This window comes from Embiotoca jacksoni, unplaced genomic scaffold (genome assembly GCF_022577435.1).
Source record: "Embiotoca jacksoni isolate LCO1_2020_lvr unplaced genomic scaffold, fEmbJac1.0.p SCAF_42, whole genome shotgun sequence".
Classification (NCBI taxonomy): Eukaryota; Metazoa; Chordata; class Actinopteri; family Embiotocidae; genus Embiotoca; species Embiotoca jacksoni.
This window is the reverse complement of record NW_027185395.1, coordinates 452,501-466,872: the sequence shown is the minus strand read 5'-3', so window position 1 is coordinate 466,872 and position 14,372 is coordinate 452,501. Positions and strand designations below refer to the sequence as shown.

At 41.4% G+C, this 14,372-nt stretch overlaps 1 protein-coding gene across 1 annotated transcript in view; it reads right to left on the bottom strand.

Moving 5' to 3' along the window:
* Nucleotides 1–8,216: 8,216 nt before the first annotated feature.
* LOC138210050 (endophilin-B2-like) overlaps nt 8,217–14,372 on the bottom strand; it is a 20,401-nt gene continuing 14,245 nt past the window's right edge. Inside the window, exons 6-11 of the mRNA XM_069168966.1 lie at nt 13,079–13,142; nt 11,669–11,692; nt 11,401–11,490; nt 11,005–11,105; nt 9,799–10,040; nt 8,217–8,306 (exon numbers count right to left, since the gene is read on the bottom strand). Coding sequence (XP_069025067.1) covers nt 9,866–10,040; nt 11,005–11,105; nt 11,401–11,490; nt 11,669–11,692; nt 13,079–13,142 — 454 coding nt within the window. The 3' untranslated portion in view covers nt 8,217–8,306; nt 9,799–9,865. The remainder of the gene's footprint in view (nt 8,307–9,798; nt 10,041–11,004; nt 11,106–11,400; nt 11,491–11,668; nt 11,693–13,078; nt 13,143–14,372) is intronic.

The window sequence follows — 14,372 nt, the reverse complement described above, 5'->3', positions numbered from 1 at the left end:
TCAGGAGAACACGTCCTCTTCTCACTCAGAAGGAGGTGCAGGTTCTGGTCCAGGTTCTGGTCCAATCTCTGGTCCAGTTCTGGTCCAGGTTCTGGTCCAGGTTCTGGTCATCTCATGTCTAGACTACTGTAACTCCCTCCTGGCAGGTCTACCTGTTAGTACCATCCGACCTCTGCAGCTCATCCAGAATGCAGCAGCTCGACTGGTCTTTAACCTCCACTCACACTACTCCGCTCCTCCTCCTCCTCAGCTCCCTTCACTGGTTACCAGTAGCCGCCCGCATCCGTTTAAAAACATTGGTACTTGCGTACCGTGCTGCGAACAGATCGGGTCCAGCCTACATCCAGGTCATGGTCCAACTCTACATCCCAGCCCACTCCCTCCGCTCTGCTTCCACCAATCAGCTTGTTGCTCTTCACTGAGTTAAACACTCTATAAAATCACGACTGTTTGCTGTCCTGGCTCCTAAATGGTAGAATGAGCTCCACCGACATCAGGAAGCAGAAACTCTGTACATCTTCCACCACAAACTAAAAACACACCTCTTCAGACTTCACCTTGAACAGTAGAACTTTAGTATCTTAACATGGAACTTACTGACAGAACTTTGTAGTTTGGCTTTCTTGAAGAAATTATATTTTCTTGATTCTTGTTGTTCTGGTTTGAACCCTCATGGTTGAAATTAACTTATTGTAAGTCGCTTTGGATAAAAGAGTCAGATAAATGTAATGTAATGTCCCTGTGTAGATACCTCCATACCTGCTCCTTCTGCAACGGTGGCCATTCGTGTTCAGCTTGCTCCATTAACATAACAAATAATGACTCCCCTTGTCTGCCTAAACACCCATCAACACCCCAGCATTAAAAGAAGCTATTAAAAATCCCCACAAATCCAAGTTTTGTCAGTTTTCCTGTCAAAGGTTTTCAGAAGACTTCCACCCAGGGGTCATTTCACAACTATCATAACGTTCCATTATAAAGACCTCCAGTCTTTACCAAGGAGGGGTCATGATTGGTCCATTTTTACAACTATCATTTCTAAACTTCTGCAAAACTAGACATATCAACTAGACATTTTTTTTTAAACACATCATCATAGACCTCTGCTCCCTATGGCATCCATATCCCAAACATCAATAATTTGATCCCCAGTGATGAATTTTCCCTCTCTGACTATATACTCTACCATGAACCTACTATCTCCCTCATCAAAGTCTCTAGCAGAGGCATCTGGTTTTTAAAAGCTGTCATTAAAAATGCTTTTAAAGTCCTCCCAATTGATCCCAACGGGGGCCGTCTCTGGAAGGGTGCCTACTGTTTTGCCACAAGGTTCAGTATTGGCAGCAGCAGCAGCCCCAAACTGTTCTACTCAATTTTTCCAAAGCTTGTGGAGTTCCTCGGGATAACTGTCAACATCATTTGGTTCCAGGCTTCCTTGCTCGTTGAGAAACTCCATCGTATCCATATCTTTCTCCAAAATGTTCTTTTTACCATCTCCTGCACCAAAAAACTGCTCACCCATCTTGGTCACCACAATTTTGCCCTGCACACCATTCCTCAGGGCTGCTTGCTCTTTCGCTTTTTCACTCTGTCACTTGCTCTCACTCGCATCATCTACAGCCTCACTTTTGGACTCAATCACCTTCAACGATTCAATCATAGCAGAAGTGCATCTTTGACAACACCTCCTCACCAACTGGCCAATGGCATCACCTTCTTCTACGACAACCAACTTTCCAACCCAGACAACCCTGAGCTCTACACAGGTACCGCTCCTATCGCTGGTTTTGGAGGGTTTATGGTTGGAGATGGTTCTCGGCTAAATGGCCTGTTGAATTTCAACAGTTCCGCCAAAACGGATGTTCTCCTGAGGGATCTCCTCCCAGACCTGGATCAAAGCATCGGTCCACTCCCGGACAGTCTGCGGTGGACGTGGCATCGGCGGACGGAACGAGACACGATGTCCCGGATGTGCTGGATTGGATTCAGGTCTGGGGGACGGGCGGGCCGGTCCGTAGCATCGATGCCTTCATCGTGCAGGAACTGCTGACACACTCCAGCCACACGAGGCCGAGCATTGTCCTGCATCAGAAGAACCCAGGACCCGCTGCACCAGCAGATGGTCTTCAACGGGTCTGAGGATCTCATCCCGGGACCTAATGGCAGTCAGGGTACCTCTGGCTAGCACACGGAGGGCTGCGCGGCCCTCCGAAGAAACGCCTTCCCAGACCGTCGCTGACCCGCCGCCGAACCGGTCCCGCTGGAGGATGTTGCAGGCAGCAGAACGTTCTCCACGGCGTCTCCAGACTCCGTCACATCTGTCACATGTGCGCAGTGTGAACCTGCTCTCATCCGTGAAGACCACAGGACGCCGACGGAGAAGCTGCCGATCTCGGTGTTCTCCGGTAAAGTCCGATCGCCCCGCACGGTGTTGGGCTGTGAGCACAGACCCCACTTGTGGACGTCGGGCCCTCGTACCGCCCTCATGGAGTCTGTTTCTGACAGTTTGAGCAGAAACATGCACATTAGTGGCCTGCTGGAGGTCATTTTGTAGGGCTCTGGCAGTGCTCCTCCTGTTCCTCCTTGCACAAAGGAGCAGATAGCGGTCCCGCTGCCGGGTTGTTGTCCTCCTACGGCCCCCTCCACGTTTCCTGGTGGACTGGCCCGTCTCCCGGTATCTCCTCCGTCCTCTTGACACTGTGCTGACAGACACAGCAAACCTTCTTGCCACAGCGTGCATTGATGTGCCATCCTGGATGAGCTGCACTACCTGAACAACTTCTGTGGGTTGGAGACACCTCATGCTACCTCTAGTGGTGAGGACACTGGCAAAATGCAAAAGGGACCAACAATCATCCAGAAAGGACGAGGACAGAGAAATGGTCTGTGGTCACCACCTGCAGAACCGTTCTTTTATAGGGTTGTCTTGATAATTGCCTCATTTCCACCTGTTGTCTGTTCCATTTGTACAACAGCAGGTGAAACTGATCTATTATATCATTGATATTCAGTCCATGGCAACCACCTATATACATATCTGCAAATCATGACTTTTATAATGCAAACTTTAAACATTTTTAAGTTTACCTACATACTGTATGGCTTCAATTCACTTTAGGTTTTTGTATAGTTGCTTGTTTAAATATACCTAACCAGATGATTTGCCATTAAAAAGTATTTCTTAAGTGAAACTCTGTATCAATATGACATTAATATGCTGAGGAAATAATATATCTAATTACAACAGCTGAACAACTTCTTGGCTGTAAATAAGTGTTTTGATGTCTTCCAGTCAGGCTTTCAACAGCAACACAGGACTGAAGCTGCTCTTGTTGAGGTTTTCAACGATATCCACAGACGGTGGCAGAACTTCAGTCTTAGTATTACTGGATCTCAGTGCTGCATTCGACATGGTCGACCATCGACATACTACTAGACAGAGTAGAAATCTGGGTGGGACTCTGGCACTAAACTGGTTTGAATCCTACTTGAAGGACCGAGAATACTTTGTGTCTGCAGCTAATTACACATCAGAGCGCACTAAAAGGACATGTGGTGTTCCCCAAGGTTCAATTCTGGGGCCTCTTCTGTTCAACATCTACATGCTTCCACTGGTTCAGATTATGGAAAGAAGCAAAGTGTGTTATCATAATTATGCAGACGACACACAAATCTACATAACTATATCGCCAGCGGACTATAATCCCAGACAAGGGTTGTAAATGCATTGAACAAATCAACAACTGGATGTGCCAGAAGTTTCTTCAATTAAACAAAGATAAAACAGAAGTCATTGTTTTTGGTGCAAAAGATGAACGATTGAAAGTCAGCGCTCAGCTTCAATCACTGATGTTAAAAACCACAAACCAAGTCAGAAGTCTGTCGTCATGGATTCAGATCTCAATCTGAACAGACGAATTAGACAATTACAAAATCAGCCTGTTATCACCTGAAGAACATATCGAGGATTAGAGGACTTATGTCTCAACAGGATTTGGAAAAACTTGTCCGTGCATTCATCTTCAGTAGACTGGACTACTGTAACGGTGTGTTTAAGGGTCTCTGTAAAAAGTCAGTCAGAGCGCTGCTGCTGATTCAGAGCGCTGCAGCTCGAGTCCTCACTGAGACCAAGAAACTGGACCACATCCCTCCAGTTCTGAGGTCTTTACACCAGCTTCCTGTCCAACACAGAATCCACTTCAACATCCTGCTGCTGGTCTATAAAGCTCTGAACGGTTTATTTGTGATCTGCTGCTCCTTTATGAACCATCCCGACCCCTCAGGTCGTCTGCTGCTCTCCTTTCTGTTCACAGTCACAACTAAACATGGAGAAGCAGCGTTCAGTTTCTATGTTCCACATATCTGGAACAAAGTCCCAGAAAGCTGCAGGTCTGCTGAGACTCTCAGATCCTTTAAATCAAGACTGAAAACTTTTCTGTTTGCTGCCTTTCATTGAACCAGATGTAAGGATGTTGATCAATTTACTGTATTTCTGCATTTTACTACTGTATTTTATTTCTTAAACTGCACTGTAACTTTTATTCTATTTTTAGTTTGTTTAATGTTTTAATGACTGTTTTTAGTGTTTCAATAACTGTTCTTAATTGTTTTTAAATGTCCTTTTCTTTTGCTTGATGTTTTGATGCTTTTAATAGTTTTATGTGAAGCACTTTGAATTGCCTTGTTGTTGAAATGTGATGTACAAATAAATTTGCCTTGCCTAGCCTTACAGCCAGAACCACATTTATGAATAGTACACTTTAAGGAAGTATACTACAGTAAAGCTTTAATTAAATGATGATTTCAACATAAACATTTTTAAAATATATAATTTAAAACCTTACAAATACACTTCATAAAAACCTTCTTTTTGTCATAGTACTCAAGTGGCAATAAAATGCAACTGAGGTCTTAACACACTTAAGATATATTTGAATATGTTTTAAATTGGTATACTTTAATAAAGTATATTAAAACGTACCTCAAACTAAGTGCATGTTGGAGTAAACGTTCTTGAAATATACTATTAAAGCAATTTTCATACACTACTTACACATTTTAGAAAATTTGTACTTAAGTTATAGATTAAAAAAAATTACACTTTTGAAAAGCATATTTAACAAGATTAGAACCATACTTAAATTCTAGTGTATTTTAATAAGTGTACTAAATGCATTTCAAGTTATGCTATCATATAAATATACTAAGCAAAAATTGACTTTGAATGCACTTTAATTGTATTAGTTACTCTTGTCCTAATTATGTACTTTGGAAATATACCAAAAATTGACTGTCACTGTGTTTTGACATTAGTAGTAATATAGTTATTGACACAGTACTTACACAACTGATCCGTTGGACGCTGCGAATGTAGTGAAAGTGCCAGCATCAGTACTGTTAGTGGATATTCAAGAAGCAAACATCACATTACTGTAACACACATGCATGTTTATTGCACATCAAACCAGTGGGCATAAGTTGGAAGGTGACGACAATGAGATGTCAGTAAGATGTTTGAAATTAGACACATTTTAAGAATACACTGAATTCAAATCATATAAGCAACAAAAAACAAAGCTTTAAAAAAAACAATAGCACAAGTCTTGAATTCATTTAACATCACATACAGTTTATGGGCTATTCTTTTTTGTTTTTATCGAGATCAAGGTTAAGAAAGATGTTCACAATCAAACATCTTGCTAGAAACCTTAATTCATTAAACTCAAAAATATAAATGTTCAAAAAAATTGAGGCCAAAACACATTTATTCCTGAGGATCCTCAGCAAATAGATACATTTAGGATTTTCTAACATAGCGGAGGATATTTGGGCCTGATAGTGGTGCTACAGGAAAGGGAGAGGGTCACAGGAACACTCAGCATCTTCTGGGAACCAGGAATATCCATTGAAGCAGTTATGTCAGATACATATATATAAACAACTATAAACTCTAGATTCCATTTTTAGCATGTCGGGATGTGAAATCACACTGGGGAGTCCCTCACTAGACACGACTCACACTTATTGCACTATCAACCAAATAAGGACTTTACATGATCCGTCGTGAGTTACAAATAATTAAACATTAGGAGTCGCATAAAACTCCACTTTCTCATAAGTTGAGGAGTCATTTCTTTGACTCCGATGAATGTAACCTTTATTTTAGCTTCTCTGTGCCACTTTTATTAGATGCCAAGTAGGATTATTTTTGTGGAAACGGTATTAAATTCTTTCTAGCAGCTGGTAGATGCTCCAACCTCACCCATGCCCTTTTGGCCTGATAGTCCACTTTATCCCCTCACCTGGTCTCTGATTTAAGAGCAGTGTTGTCAGGCTGGGCAGTTTTTTTAATTTATTTATTAATAAGAAGGGTAAAATTAATTTGGAAGGGAAAAAGCAAGCAAACAACCCCTGAATAAAAAGTAAAAATTGGGCGACTGGATCGGGCCACTCTGGTGAAGAAGTGTTTGTTTATGTGTCAGGCTTTAGGCTGCCAGTCAAAGAAATTCAGTGTGTGGAAGCTGAGTACTTCAAACTAAATCCATTACACAGTCACAGACATTAGTCATTAAAATATGCAAACAAGACATCTGGAGGAGTTTTTTTGGAGGAGTAAGATTAAACCCTTCCTCCATGATTTCCTCATGATTTACCAGCAAACCAAGTTACACAAACTGTAATATGGCAAAACCCTACGGCCTGTCTGCACTGTGCTTTTTCACATCAAGAGAAATGTACTTGTTGTATTTGAGCCTCAGTAATCTAGTTTTGCACTTCATAACATTTTAAAGGTAACACCACTTAGTTTTAGTGTAACTGATCTCCACACGGTTCAGAAATCAGCTACAGACCACACTATTATTACAATTTGTTTCACTAAAGCTTGGAGATTTGACAAGGAACATGTTCCTATGATTATGTAACAGAACAGAGATCAGATGGCTTCTACAAGTGCTGAGTTCTGTAATTATTTCACAATCTAACAGTCAGAGGCTATTAATCAGGTTCACCATAAAAACACTGAAACTTACAAGCTTCCCAGTCTGCGATTCAGTTTATTGACCAACAGCAAGAGAGAATTTCTATTCCACCTCAGTTCAAAGCTCGTCTCAGCAGATGGGAGATTATTGCCGAGTTTGGAGAAAACTTCTGTCCCCGAGTTCCAGTTTTATTTGAACTCTCTATTAAGTCTTTCTCGATCAAACGTCACGTCGCCGTGTTCCCAGATCTCAGGTATGATCACATGATCACCCAAACTACAAAACTTAGACCCACCTTATCATTATTCATTGAACTCGTCTTTAAATTGATTTCACAAGGCCTTGGTCTTTGAAATACTCATGTAAGACTGACAAAAATGATATGACAGTATATGACTGGCTCGTGTATGAAACATTAGAAATTTCGTAACTTGAAATGGACTCTGGAAGTTGGGACATTCGCCGGCCAGTGATGACATCATCAATCTGTCAACCAATGGTACAACTCTATCAGTCCAGTCAAAAGCCATCATACTGCACTATCAACAGGCCGGGAGAGTGTGTACCTGTGGCCGCATCACTCTGAACACACATTACTGGAGTTAAAGGAAGTCTGTTATAACGGGCCACATGAAATTAAACCCTCGCTGATACTGTATTGAGCAATACGATCACACGGTCACAAGTGTTGGTTGCAATTTCCACTCGTTACACGCCAGTATTTATAGAAATGTTCCCAACAGGCAGTTATGCTGAAGTGTTTCTGATAGCCACAGATCACAATACAGGATCTTAGCGCCAGGTTGGGCCGATTGAGTATTAACATGCATTATCATCACCGTGGTAACTATCGCCTGGATTTTTCTAAAAGATTATAAACTGCAATAGTTTAAAAAAAAACACCGGTTGGTTTACAAACACATCGTTTTGTTAGAATCAGACTAAAATTTTCACTCTGCCGAATTAGTAAAAAGATAAGTCGTGCCTCAGTTCCTGAATAAAAAAAATTAAATGGCACCCTGCCAGCCAACTCAGGAAACTTGCTTTAAACCTTTTTTTTTCCTGATGCAGAGACAAGTGAAATCAAAGCAGTGGTTACCTCCGGGACCCAAACGTATGCTGATGCATGAGGACACAGACTGCAGCCAGCAGTAAATGTTCCCAGTGCACACGTGACAGTCCATAGAGGGTTCTGCAAAGTGTATGTTGCTTGGTCCATTAGCTCAGCAGCTCAAGGTAGGTGACCGGTACTTTGCCCTTCTCATTGCCCCGTTCTCCCATCAACCAATCAGGGTCCATTCCTGGTACCGTGTAGACAGTAATGAGCTGCACAGAAAGAAAAACAAAGACATTTTAGAACAAATTTGGCAAAACATGGTTCATTTAAAATTAAGCTAAATCTCAAAAAAGAAAAAAGAAAAAAAAGAAGAAGAAAGAAATGAAAAGGAAACAGGAAAGCGTATGTTGCACACTACGTGGTGACATCATCTCCTTCTGCTCAGCATCAGGCTTCTGATTCAGGTTGGTGTTTTGTCATTTTCCTGACCTGAGAGTTTGTCTCCTTACGATTAGTATCTGTACAGTCATTTCTAAAAGGTTCAATCAGACAAAGCCAAAGAGAAGACGGGAAAGAGAACAGAGTATAAACTCTGGGAGGCGGCACGGAAAACAGGTTTATGACAGCTTTCCATAAATGATGTTCCTGTAACACTTCATGGTTATAATCTTTGTATTAATGTTCCTGTAACACTTCATGGTTATAATCTTTTTATTATCGGCCTTCTACTTGCTGCCAACCATGTAGCTTCTATCCAGCTCTGCTTCTTAGGTCAGGACACTGTGTGTGTGTGTGTGTGTGTGTGTGTGTGTGTGTGTGTGTGTGTGTGTGTGTGTGTGTGTGTGTGTGTGTGTGTGTGCGTGTGTGTGTGTGTGTCTTCTGATTTGTGTCGACCCTCGTTCAGAGTGAGACACACACACACACACACACACACACACACACACACACACACACAGGGTGAGCAACAGGTAAACTCCCCTCCCTGATATATTCAGAGGTTTCTGCTGTGATCACGTGTCATCACGGATCTTTTTCTTTGCTGGTAACCTTCAACTTGTTTCTGATGTTTGCAGCCGTAGTCACGGCAACATGAAGCCTCGTAGCGATGCTCCTACGGCCTTCACTTCTTTCTCTCTGCTTTGATTTCTCTTCTCCATGTCCGTTTCAGTTTTTTATCCCCAATTTTGCAGGTTTCTTTTCATGAGTCGATCAATTTCTTTTTCATTGATCTTGATGTTGTAAATATAATAAGCCAGTGATGCTAAAACTGGTGGTTTGTGAGGCTCCGCCTGGTGGTAAACAACAACCTTGCACTTATACACAGGCCTCCGTCCACCCACTCATATTAACTGTTACCTTCCCAGGCTGCAGAGCAGTTTATCAATCCAACCCTCGACCTCAACTTCAGTTAAAACTCATCAAGCGCAGAAACTAAAGAAAGCTACCAACGAACTTCTCTCGACCGTTCCTGCTGGATATGAATCCTGCGTTGATCACAACCGTTTATAACGGAAACTAAAACATTTCATTGAGATTAAAGGAACCGCACCAGGCTGGTTTATATCATATTCATCAGATAGACTCCAAAGCAGGTGTTTAAAATAAACACATTAATATAGAGAGGGGAAAATATGAATCTGATTGTGTTGGGTTATATTTTCAAACCTTTTAGTACCCAAAATACACATCCCAGTCATACAGTATGTACGTGAGGTGGGACAGAGATGTCAGTGGAGGGTGACTCAGTAAATCTCACTGTACCTCATCAGCCAACAGGGAAAGCTCGCTGGAATCGTGGGCATCGTAGTCATACAGGACTTTTGCCTTTCTAGTGCCGGTGACGGGCAGCTGAGTCTGCTCCATAGCCAGGGTGCTGGGCCTCTGGCCGGGGAAGGAAGGGATGGCCGGACCGGGAGGGGACGGTCCAGACAGGAAGGCAGAAGAGACGGGATTGGGGCAAACAGCAGCGGAGGAGTGGGGGGGCAGCGACGGTATTACTACATCTGCAAGAAGATCGGAAGACAAATGGACGACATGAGGGCTTGAAGTGGATTTCCAGCTTGTTTTTTCGAGGCAGATCCAGCCACCCATCCCCCATCCTCACTGGGACGTCTTCTGGGATCAGGTAAGGGAAGGTGGAAGTGGATTTCCAGCTTGTTTAATTTAGGCTGTAGTCTTGGTGCCGTAATGGGGAATGTAATTCTCTTTTTCTCAAAATATTTTTCTTTTACATTGGTATTGATTTGCCTTCAAAGTCCAACTCAAACATCTGTGGTTTGGTTTAACTTGTCACCTCACTACAATACATTTAAACATGTTCACCAGGGTGTGTCGGTACACTGTGACATCACAATTCTGTAACTTGTGACTGTAGATTTTGCAGGATTTGTAGTCATGTATATACATCTCGTCTTTTGTGGTCCGTCCCAACTTTTTTTGAGTTTCAACTCTTGATTCATATTAAAAGGCTGCTCACATTATTCATGTCAATAAATACATTTTCAAAAAATGTAGATCTGATAGTAATAGCAGGTTATATTGGGTAATTTAGCATAATGAGTACATTCTGCTGACAGTACAACTTTTACTGAAGTGAGTTTTGAGTACTTCTTCCACCACTGCTTCCTGGTGCTGCACAACAGGGCTTAAAGAGGCTCCTGAGTGACAGAGGAAAAATGATAAATATAAGGCCTTAAGTTCAGAATTTTTGGGAAACAATTTGAGACTTAAAACTACGTGACTAACCTCCACTGGTAGATAACTGGCTTTCAAAACCTAGTGTGACAGACTCTTTTCTGTTGCAGAGTTACGAGAGCAGTGTGTGTGGGATTTTGTGAGATGGCAGACTGTAACCAACTGGACTAAAATTGTTCAATAAATTGTAGAATTTTTGGTATTTGTGTTGTGAATATAGAAACATCATAATGTGTGTGAGAGCTGCAGCTGCCACCAGATGTAAATCCTCACCTGTTGAGCTCCCTCTGGAGGTCCTGCATGTAATGGTGACACTGAGCATAATAAGTGGCCTGAGCCTCTGCAAACTCCTGCAAACAGCGCAGGTGGTTGAGCTGAGGGGGGAGGGGGGGAAGGAAAAGGTGAACTCAGTAGGAATACAAGTCAGCAGTGCACACCAACAGATTTCTCAATTATTTTCAGAGCATCCAAACGTCATGAACAAGCACTGTTGTTCTTCGTGAGCTATCAATCAGACAGATTGTGGCATGGTGAATTTTCCGCCATTTAGAATTTTTTTGACATCTACTACATCGTGCAATATGTCCAACAATTAGAAAACAGTGATTCATGTCGCCTCGTCGCTCTCCACCATTACTCTGGCCAACGGGTGCTGCAGCTCCTACTCACATGTGTGCTGCTGATGCCTTCCAGCAGCAGTCTGGTGACCTCAGCTTGTCGATCAAACTCAGTCTGAGCAACACGAAGCTCGTGCTCCGCCTGGAGGGGGAAAGGAAAGGACAGGAATAAAGATATAAAAACATCATGCTTTGGATTAAGCTGTTAGACAGCAACAGACAGACAGACAGACAGACACACACACACACACACACACACACACACACACACACACACACACACACACACACACACACACTGTGTTGGTGAACATACTCACTTTGTCCACTTCCTCACTCAGCAGCTGAGATAAGCAGCATGATAACAGAAAACAACAGTTATGATCCATTCTGAGAAATTACATATCAAATTATATTGACTTTATAAACAACAGCTTTGCTGTGTCTGCGCTTACTTCAGTGTAACTTCTACTAAAGTGGAAACTGGTATAAAACTGGACAAACTGTTTTCAGTTAAAGTCAGTTTTTCCAGTTTAAACAGATCAACTTGATCTTGACCACCAACGGTGGACTAAAAAAGACTTTATCTAATCTAATTCATATAATCTACTTTCAATACATTCAATTAATTATTACTTATAATCATCACTGTAATTATTTTGTAACAACACATGAATTTCCTATATTCTACTCTGGCCAGGCTTACACAGCGTTGTATGTGGTGTCGAGCACACGGGGCTGCCTCCAGCTGTTTTGGTGCTCAACATATAGTGGAGCCAAAGGGATCAATATTTCATTGCTAAATGTTTTTTTTTCATATATCTGTGTCGTTACAACCTCATCCAGGTTTCTGATGGTCTATGCAGCGACTCCTCCACATATCAGCTTCTGTACTGAAGTCCAAGTATAATCATGTCAAACCTTTACTGATAGATGTCCTGACAACGTTTTAAAATTCAAGATTCACTTTAATTCTACTTGGCTTGTACAACCGACACAGCAAAGTTAGTAAAGCGGTTAAGGGTCCAAAAGTCTGACACCACAAGTGAAGATACCTCTATTCTGCATTTGTTTAATACAAAATTAAGTATTTGGAGTTTCATTTCAAATGATAATAGTTGAACAATTTGAAAGTTGAATCTCTGGAAAAGGAATGTGAAGCTTTTTAAACCTGAAGTTTATTATGTTTCACTATAAAAAGAAATAAAGAGTAACTAATAAAAAGTCTGAAGTCTGCTGCATCTGTAACAACACGCAGTAGTGATGTCATCGACACCCACGGTGTTACACCTCCACGTTAGTGCAGCTGAGAATCGTTTGCTGACCTCTGGTGGTTTAACTTTTTAAGTTTAGGAAAAGAAAAGAAAAATATGAACTAATCTGTAAAACTGTACGACGACATGCGGCTGGAAGAGTGAAAGTTGTAACTCTGATTCTCTGTCTTCATTTTTAAGTGATTTGATCTGTGCATGATGTCTCGTGTGCAATTATGCACATTTGTGTTTAAACCCACAGGATCACATGATACTAAACCTGTTGAGTGGTATTCAGTGAATATGTGTTGCCAGAGATGGTAAATACAGAACCTGACTCGACCTTAAATGTTCATCAGATGAAAAAACAGTGAATATTGTTGTTAAAGGGTTAAAAAGAAGTGAAATCATTTTTTCCAACTCTTTCTTTAGCATGTTAGCCTAAATTGTGCCGTTTGTTTTTCTCGAGAGTCTTACCGCTGATGCGCTGGCAGAAAGAACATAATTTCGAGGCCGTGTCTCCTGAAAATCAGGTGCAGCCCTACAAACAAGAGCAGGAAGGAGGAAACACATGTTGGCCCAGTCATGCAGTTACAAACTTTACCAAAAACAATAAATAAAAAGCATACCAGCCGAAAGAAAATGAAACAGTAGCAACACAAGTGCAGATCATTAAGAATTAGCCTGAGGAAGGAGGCACATTACAGTTAAAAGAAATTCATAATAGTTACGAAGCAAATAGATGTAATCTATGATCTTCATTAAGCAACAAAATGGTTGGAGTCAGAAAACAGACAGAAATTGATGAGTCGGCTCCTTCTTTTGTTAGAAGAACTGCATTCATTCAATTTAATCCCAACATGGGAATGATCAAATATTTCACAGTCTCCACTGCTCACCCAGCTGTCACCATGCTGAGTTCCACCTCGACTAAATTATACTAAATACGCACATAAAGCAGAAACCTGGACGATTTCAGGCAAAGTGTGCCTTAAAAACAATGCTACATTCTTCGTCGGTTTCATCAATGATAATAAATGACCTATAATTCTATATTATTCTCTAGATCTATAGTTTGTGAATGTTATTTCACATATTGTTTCTTAATAGGCTTCATGTGTATTTTAGCTTTTCAAACACAGAACACTGAAACGTTGGTGTCTAATTCATTCAGTCATGTTAAAGTGACCCTAATCAAAGTGTTAAAGGCCACTCAGGTTGATTTGATGCGTCGGCTGACTCGTACTCAGACATTCAAACGAGCAACAAAATGGCTCAAATATCAACTAAAGCATTTCAGTCAAGAATCTCCTGGAAAAAAACAATACAACATGATTGCAGGTTTTTTTCTCATCACATCCTTTCTCTGATTTGAATTTAACATGTCTTAGATCCACACAGTAAAAACAAATCTACTCATGACTGCATATGATAATATGGGTTAATTATAGAAATCAATTAGTTTACAACATCACTACAATCCAATTAATGATTATCATTATTTATAAAGTTTGCTCAAGGTAAAAACAAATCTGTTAGGAAAAATAAGAAATAATTGACCTCTTTTTTTTTAGAGAGAGAGAGAGAGAGGGGAAGGAGGAAGGGAGGGAGGGAGGAGGGAGAGAGAGAGAGAGAGAAAGGGAGAAAGAGAAAGAGAAAGGGAGGGAAGAAGGGAGGGAGGAGGGAGAGAGAGGGAGGGAAGAAGGGAGGGAAGAAGGGAGGGAGAGGGAAGGAGAAAGAGAAAGGGAGGGAGGGAGGGAGAGAGAGAGAG